Source organism: Furipterus horrens, unplaced genomic scaffold, assembly GCF_987537825.1.
Source record: "Furipterus horrens unplaced genomic scaffold, mFurHor1.1.pri manual_scaffold_11, whole genome shotgun sequence".
NCBI lineage: Eukaryota > Metazoa > Chordata > Mammalia > Chiroptera > Furipteridae > Furipterus > Furipterus horrens.
The window spans coordinates 85,020,031-85,029,178 of NW_028327181.1; the positions used below are offsets into that span (position 1 = coordinate 85,020,031).

General features: G+C 38.9%; 1 protein-coding gene across 12 annotated transcripts in view; it reads right to left on the minus strand.

Moving 5' to 3' along the window:
• Positions 1–8,770, minus strand: part of BCAS3 (BCAS3 microtubule associated cell migration factor) — a 489,419-nt gene extending 480,649 nt beyond the window's left edge. For 10 of the 12 annotated variants that reach the window (XM_090257347.1, XM_090257345.1, XM_090257343.1 and 7 more), the window contains exons 1-3: positions 8,689–8,770; positions 7,180–7,267; positions 4,173–4,227 (exon numbers count right to left, since the gene is read on the minus strand). In XM_090257347.1, the coding sequence (XP_090113473.1) occupies positions 4,173–4,227; positions 7,180–7,250 (126 nt within the window). In that variant the 5' untranslated portion in view covers positions 7,251–7,267; positions 8,689–8,770. Of the gene's footprint in view, positions 1–4,172; positions 4,228–7,179; positions 7,268–8,688 lie in introns of those variants that run through there. The other 2 variants (XM_090257352.1, XM_090257353.1) reach the window with 1 other exon arrangement.
• Positions 8,771–9,148: the final 378 nt, after the last annotated feature.

A 9,148-nucleotide genomic window follows, 5' to 3' on the forward strand; every position in this document is an offset into this window, starting at 1 on the left:
ATCATAAAACAATTAAAAGCTCTATTTGCTTTTCTCTTCTAGGCTTAGAAATATAGCACAAGAAGACAAGAATAAATTCACTTGCTTATACTCACACATGCACACACAAAAGGGAGTATTACTTTCTGCTTCTCATGAAGGGCACAGGTCAGTGTTGGGGAAAAAAGCATTACCTTTTCAGCCTCTGACCTGGCTTCTAGATTCAACCTATTAGCTAGTTCCTACACACCTGCAAGGGTCACAAAGATAAACATAAACTGTCCTGAAGTCATAGGAAAAGTATCAAGGGTACCCATCAGTATTCAAAGCAAATGTTTTTATTTCTTAAATTTTAAAGATTGTATATACTTGAAAGCATTTAGAATGTCAAAAATGTGGTTCTCGGTACAGAGAACTATTATTTAATATGTTATGTCAAAAGCATACAAAAACTACCATCCCATACATTATCTGTGTTATACATGACCTGCTTTAAATTTCCATGCCAATTTATAGCCCCTGTACATACCATACAAAGTTAATGGCCATTGAAAATACTATTAAAAGACATTTACTTTAATAGTAGGCTTACTTTACAAACACACACACACACACACACACACACACACACAAAATCCTGTGATTTCAATTGTCTTTTTAAAAAAACACAAGTGATGTCCTGGCTGGTGTGGTTCAGTGGACTGAGCATCGGCCTATGAACCAAAAGGTCACTGGTTCAATTACCAGTCAGGGCACAAGCCTGGGTTGCCGGCCAGGTCCCCAGTTGGGGGCGTGCAAGAGGCAACTGATTGATGTTTCTCTGCCTCTCTTTCTCCCTCCCTCACCTCTCTCTAAAAATAAATAAAATCTAAAAAATAAAAAAATAGAAAGAACAAGTGAGATGTGTATAGGGCAGTTAATTCCTTTAAAGAGAAAAACCCTCACTATCACCAACTTTATCTTCAGCCTTCCCTTCCCTCTCATCATTTTCATCAACTTTATCTTCCCATCCTTCTTCTTCTTCTCCTTTGGTCTTGCTCTTCTCATCCTTGAAAACTCTTTTTAAAAAATAAACTTTTTACTTTGGAATAATTTTATATTACTAAACATAGTATAGTGTATACACCTCAACCAGATTCCCCTAATTCCCCTAATGTGAACTACATAATCTAACCAAATCTCACCTTAACATGGTGCATTTGTCAAAACTATGAAACTAATTGATTCATTACTATTAATTTAGCCTGAAGTTTTATTGGATTTCACCAGTTCTTCCACTAATATCCTTACTCTGCTCCAGGATCCAATCTAAGATACCACAATACATTTAGGACAACTTATTTTTTCCTATCTCAGGCTCTTCTTCAATCAAAACTTTCACCCCATTACTGACAGGATTTGTTTATATCTCCTTTTATTCTTTATCTGATTTCTAACACATCTATACATTCATAAGTTATTGTTGAATTTTAAAGGACACAGCTAAGATCACTGTAGATATGTTGTGTTGTGTTATTTTCTGCACTATAGAGAAAAACTCCCGTTGTGTGCTGCTGCCAAAATTATAATTTTTAAAAACAGCAAATTGTTCAATAGGAGCAACATATCATCGTTTCCTTGGCTGCTTTTGACATTTGGGCTGACTACAATTTTTACACCAAAAATGTGTAATTTTAAAAAATGAAAAGATCTGGGCTTTCACGTTTTTCTTTGTTAAATTGTTTTTTAATAGCTTTTCATAAGTACAATTATTAGATCAAAGGGCACAGCGAAGGGCCTCTACCAGCCATCAATGACATCTCTTAAACACAATGGGAATTGACTCTATTTGTGATAACTGAAAAGCTGATACCAGTCTAACACATTTACTCCCATTGGGGGGGTATCAGAGACCCTGAGAATAATCTGATGATTCCCAGAATACAGCAGGAGTTGGAACATAGTATCATCAGAAAAAAATATTTTCTAAATGGGTGACTGCAAAGTACCAATTGGGGATTCTGAACTAAATGTAGAAAAAAGACCATGCTGTACACCTGAGACCCATACAAAATAATACTGAATTTAAACTATAATTGAAAAATAAAATTTAAATAAAATTAAAACAGGCCATGAGTCACCAAACCTGGCCTACCACCTCTGTTCATAAAGGTTTATTTTAATATAGCTCTGCCCTTTGCTCTACAAAGAAAGCAGTGCTGAGTAGTTGCTACAGAAATTTTGTGAACTGCAAAGCTTATCCTCTCCAGACCTTTACAAAGTTTGCCAACTGCTACACTAGACCATGAAGCCTTAAGAATGGGCACAAAGTATCCCCTCAACTTGAAACAGTGCCAGATCCATAATACGTGCTCAAGTAAATGTCTGCTGCCTGAATTTTTGCTTTCCTTCCACAGTAACTAGAATAATGACTTGCCTAACATAAACTTCTTGAATGAAATTCTAACTCTTAAAAGCCTCCAACTACTCCCTCAAAGCCCCTGCCCACGGCCTTTCTTCTCAGCAACCAGAACTGCTTGTTATGCAGGGTTTCAATAGCACAAAAGATCGCTTTGTAAAAATTTGATAAAGAAGAACTCTAGGGGCAGGCAAACTACAAAAATTTTTATATGCCCTTCCTTGGAACTAGCCTCACGCCAGGGCTCAGGGCTTACGAGAAAGGAGTTGATAGAAAACCTAAGCCTGGCGTTCTCTGCAGAATACAGGATGCTCTCCGGCCACAGCAACCCTGTTGCCTACCATACCCAGCTAACTAGTTTCCCTCAACATCAAATACACAGCCTTTCCATTCATTTCCATTATTGCTTCTTACAGTGACCTTTGGGACTCAATTCTTTCACTTTTTCTTTTCTATTTATTCCTTTGCAATTAAATATTCACTCTGTACTACCATGTGTAACACTAACTGATCTGTTGCTATTACCTGTGGTTGTTTCAAGAAATTTGACTTCCCTTACTAATCAAGTTCCTCAGGAAAGAAAAGCACGTGTTTCTCCTTACGTGCCCTGCAGACCGGAGGTCCTTGTGACCTATTTTCATTAAAATTGACTGAACATAATAAATACCAACATTCCTTAGTACTTGATGAATACTATTTGTTTAATAAAAGTGAAATCTGGATTCCAGTGTTTTATAAAACTGGAACACTGGAGCCCTGCCTGGTGTGGCTCAGGAGATTGAGCACTGGCCTGCAAACCAAAAGGTCACCAGTTCAATTCCCAGTCAGGGCACATGCCTGGGTTGCAGGCCAGGTCACAGGTGGGGGCGTGTGAGAGGCAACCAATCAATGTATCTCTCACACACTGATGTTTCTTCTCCCCTTTTCCTTCCCTTCCCCACTCTCTAAAATTAAATAAATAAAATCTTTTTTTTTTTAAACTGGGACATTGGATCTATGAATATTCTCTTCGAACAGTGCAGTTACAGACACATTAGCAGTCAGATAAAACAGAAACCTTCCACTTCAGTAGTACCACTAAACAGTGCTTCCCAAAACTACTGTTTCATAAGAATCAGGTTGAGATTCTTCCCAGAGATACAAGTTACTAGATGCCGCCACAATTCCACCAAATCAAACTCTCTGGGAGAGGGGCCTGGCAATTATTATTTTTAACAAGTGTGCCAAGTGATACTTACATTAAGTATGGCAACAGTGCGCTAGAGATGATCCTAGGAGGACAGCTCTCATTCTTCATTACACATGTATAAAGGGCATAGTAAGGGGCTTGCTTACTCTCTCACAGGTTAGAATAACAAGGCATACTCTACATGGCATAAAAATACTGCTCAATATGAAAGAGATGTAGATTTGTGCTCCATATTTAGTTAACATAGTATCTAGTTAATGAAATGTAAAGCATAGATTGCTCGTCCCATGTCAGACAGGCAACATTTAACTAGGACAAGAAAAAGATTTTGGAAACAGAACCCAACTAGAGAGTCTTCCAAGTCCAATCTCTCACCAGATTCCTCTAAGGAAAGCAAGGCCTGAGGAGTAATAATCATGCCACTGTCAGCACAAAACTAAGACATATCTAATAACAAGCATAGCTCCACCACACCAATGTTAGGATGCTAAAACATGAAGTCTTTTCGAAGTTGAGGATACCAGTATCAAGTTTAGGAAACAGAACATTTCAGAGGCTCCCTGCCCAATGGTAAAACCTACTGTTTCTGAACCCACAGACACTTACCTGTGGCACAACATCCTGTAGAAAAGTCACAACACTTTCCATGTAGGACTGCTCCCTGCAAAGGGGTGAAATGGATAAACTGTATAATGGCAGATTAAGACAAACATGGAAAAGCTCTTTCTATAAGCCCTAAGAAAGTCACTCATAATATTTTTTTAAAAGGAGAAGACAGACCAACTCACATAACCTGATAATTCTAATGTTTCTAGTTCTATTGTACGTTATTAAATGCAAATGAGACCTGAACATTTTTGACATTCTATCTCTTCTGAAAAGTCATAAAGTCATGCTCTCTTAATTTGATATAGATAACTTCTAACTCATACATGAAGGAGAGATGATAGAAGACTTGGCTAAGGCAGGACTTTCCTCTTGATCAGATCAGAATGCCCTAGTTAGAGCAAGAAAAACTGTTGCTGATGACTCAGTCTTTAGTGACCTTCTCTTCAAACTGGTTATGACTTCGTCCCTTATCTGTATATAGAAAAATGAATCTATTTTTCTATGCAGAACTTCTGCCATAGACAAGAAGTGGGAAAGGATTCAAATGAACAAGGACACTAAGATATCTTAAATGGGAAGAATATGGATTTCAGCAAACGGAGGAAAAAAAAAGTCTTCAAAATACCTCATCAAATTCATTCCAGAGAGATATGAAAAATTACATTTAAGAAAAAACTCTGAATTATCCTAAATCCTATTTTAAAAATACACCTTAGCCCTGTCTGGTACGGCTCAGTGGATTGAGTAGTGCCCTGTGAACCAAAAGATGGCCGGTTTGATTCTCAGTCAGGGCACATTCCTGGGTTGTGGTCCAGGTCCCTAGTTGGGGGCGAGTGAGAGGCGGCCAACTGATGTTTCTCTCTTACATCTATGTTTCTTTCCCTCTCTTTCTCCCCACCTTCCTCTCTAAAAATAAATAAAATCTTTAAAATATATATATATACACACCTTACATACCTACAAAACTACAGACCTAAAAAAAATTTTTTTTGATTACACCTACTTTTCCAAACTCCTTTTTCTGCCACTCTCTTAATTTACTTTGATTCAGTCATACACAACTTCAATTCCTAGACTGCATCAAGCTCTTCTTTTAATCAAGACCTTTACGCCAGCTTTCTGCCTCAATTCTTTCCCATACTCTGCCTTCCCTTTCAGCTCTCCAGCTGAAGTGTTACTTCCTCAGAGAAGCCTTCCCTGATAGCCTTAAGTAATACTCCCCATTGTCATTCTCTATCACAGCACCCTGCACTGATCAGAGCCTGTAATTACTTTACTTATTTATTGCTTCCCACACTAGAATGGAAATAACCTCTATTACAGAAAGAAATCCGTCTCTCATATTTATCATATATATCCAGAATCTATAGCCAGTATATTAGGCATGGAGTAGATGCTCAAGCAATGTTAAAAGAATACTTAATGAAGATTTTTTTCAACTAAAAAAATTATGTATTGTATAACATAAAGCAAAAAATGTTCAATATAGTGAGTCAACCTAGATAAGCTGCCTGGGTTTGCTCCAGGTTCCCCTTCTTGGCTGTTACCAAGAACAACTGACTTAATTTTTCTCTGCTTTGGTCTCCTCACATGTAAAATAAAGAGTGAAACAGTACCTAACTAATAGCTAAAAACATGCTTATTAACTTATTGCCATGGTTTATAGTTAGCAAAGACATATAGCCTTGTAAAACGCAGGAGGGAAAAAAAAGAAAGTATTGTAGTAAAATATTATATTACACATAATATTACACTAACTTTTGATAGTCTGAGAAGGCAATCTTTTTTTTTTAAGACTTTATTTATTTATCTGTAGAGAAGGGAGGCAGGAAGAGGGGGAGAGAAATATTGCCGTGCAATGGATACATCGAGAGGTTGCCTCCAGCGCACCCCCAACTGAGGACCTAGCCAGCAAACCAGGCATGTGCCCTGACTGGGAATCAAACTGATAACCTTTCGGTTCACAGGCCGGCACGCAGTCCACTGAGTCACACCAGCCAGGGCTGAGAAGGCAATCTTTATGTAACATGCTAAACTTCCCAAGAGAAATAATAAAAAAATGCTACAATTCCCTTATGAATATTTTAAAAAGCAAAAAACAAGTTTCACCTCTGTAGCCAGGTATTGTAGAGTCGTAATTGTCCACCTCAACCTACTTCAAAATAGGTTAACTTTTTTATATTTCATGTATGAAAACAGCTTGCCTTGCCCACAACTGCTCACTCTACTTATTCCCTTTGCCTAAAATGTACCCTTGATTCTAACTGCACAAACACTATTTAGCCTTTGACGTATACTATAAATGTTAGCTTCTCAATGAAACCTTTTTGGAATTAAAATACTAAAATACTCCTACTAAATACTCCCACAAAAACACTTCCTCTAAATTCTCATGCTGTGTTGCTAGCATCTTTTTTATTGATTATAGCGATTTCAAGCATCATATCTTAAAACCACATTAGATAATATACTTCTAGAAAGTATACATATGCTTTGTCAAAAGGCTTAAAATACAGAAATGTACTCTTTATGATACTGATTTTGAAACGTTCTGACTGAGATATTAAAATAAGAGATACATTTTACGTCACGTTCTGGTAAACATATACACACATATGAATATATCTATGTGTGTGACACAAAACAATACTCTCAACTATATTTTCTATTACACTCTACTTTCTTTTTTGAATAATAGTCCTAATCCAATAAATTGATTTAAATAACCCACTAATTGTTAAATCAAAAGTATGAAAAAACATTACACTTTAGGATTTGGCATAGTACTTTCATGTACTCTGTGAACGTGCTGAACACATCAACTTCACTGTCCAATTATCCCTTTTATTTGGCCTTGGCAATGAGATTTATCATGCCGTGAAGCCAAAAGTAAATAGCTTCTACTAAAGTCATCGCTGTTCAGAAAGGAAACCTGAATGTTAGTTACTATTCTGAGTAATCTTTTCTTCAACTATTGTATTAGGCTTATCTGAAATTTGCTTACGTGACAGCCTGGGGGCGAACCACAACTCCACCAGTACAACGACTGGGTCTTCTGGGGGAATCTGTAGCCATAGCTTCATTCACAAAACCTGTTTCCGGAACAAAAATTAGAAAAAAATGGATCATTATTGTTGGAAGTAGGGAGAAAGGTTTATGGCTGCTCGCTAGAAAGGCCTTATCAGAAGTGCCTAAAATGTAAGAAATTTTCCCAGCAATTCCTATTACACCAGAAAAGAGGAAAGGCAGGAGAAAATAAAAAATTTTAATTACCAAGATTTTTTTTTTAATTTGAACCAAACCTCAGAATCACAAAACTAGTTAAGACTCTTGCTGGACCCTTTGATCTACTGTTAACATAAATAAGATACTGTTAACATAAATAAGAAAGGTAAGAGAACCAGATCAAGAATGGGAAGTCTAGCACAGGATCCCTTTATAAAAACAAACGTGCTCCCTTTGTAAGCCAAAATTTTAAAATACCCTGAAATCTTATGTCAATAATGAAAATGCACATGGTACAGTATTTCAAGATCAAATGGAACCATAGGGTAATACCACCCAACTAAGGCTGCTCTGATCTGTAAGAATGCATATTGCAACTACATGAGGTGATGGATGTTAACTAGACTTAATGTGGTGATCATTTCACAAAATACACAAATATCAAGTCATTATGTTGTACACCTGAAACTTATGTTATATGTCATATTTTTTTAAAAGACTGCATGTTCATACTTTAGCAAAATTTTTTAAATCAGTTTTGTTAGCCCCCCACCCCGCTACTGAAACCTAATCACCAGAGCCTAAGTAATAAAAACTTATGACGTTAGAAGCCCCTTATCCCTTTCCTGTCATATCACTGAATCCTGACCCCTGAATGTTTAATAAGCACCTGATCCATTGCGGAGGTTTTCAGAGCATAGAGTGTACTTGGTTAAGGTTTAAAGAAGGATTGACAGCAATATTAAATATCTGTTACAGGGCTCAAGAGAGCCCACAACCTGGAACTAATCTTGAAAGCCCCTAAAACCCTCACTTCTAAGTAGGGAGTATCCTATCACCTCATTTGACAACTTTCAAAATGATGAATACCATCTGCTACAACCAAAACACCCTCTGCCCCTACTAGCCCAGGCACTCCTTCCTCGGTGGGTATCTTCCCCTCCAGCCCCTCAGTCCTCTCATTACCACACCACCTTTTATTTCCGAAACACAGCTTCCCAAGAACTGTGCTTAGAAGGGCCTTGTCGTGAGGACGACCCTGGCCAGTCCCTCAGGCCCCACGCTCCTGAAAGACACTAGCACAGTGCTAACCCCTTAACCTCCAACACGGAGCCACCGCTGCCCCCGGCCGCCCTCTGGCCCCTTGCCCTTCCTTCTTCCCCTCCCCCTCCAATCTCGACAGCTCTCCCTCGCCGAATTCCTGCTAGTCAAGCCCTTTCCCCTCACGCGGCTAGCCCCTCGTACTCTCCAATCCTCCCCAAAGCCACAGCCCCGACAGCCCTCTCACCGGCCGCCTCGCCGGTAAACGCTGTTCTCCAGCTCAAGGCTCACTGTTTGGAGTCTCCTCGTGATTGACGGCTACCACTTCCTACCACGCCTCAGCGGAACTACCTTTTTAGCCAATCCCAGGAGCAAACTGGCTAGGCCTGGGCACCGCCCTTAGAGGTCAGCTTCGCCAACCAGCAAGTAGAAAAGGGGCGGACCCGCCTCCTGAAATTATCCAATCCGCTGGGGCTCGAGGGAAAACAAAACAGTATATAAATTCGGACAAAACCGAGGTGTCAGGTTCGGTTGCGAATGCCAGCAGGTGGGGAGGAGTTTCGGACATGTCTATTTTCCATTGCAGACAGCATCCTTCGTGGCTTTGTCAAAAAGCATCATACTGCATACTCCCGTACACCTCACCAGAGCGTCTCAGGATGGGAATCCAAGGACCCCGGGACTGCTCTGTTTACATCGAATTCTCG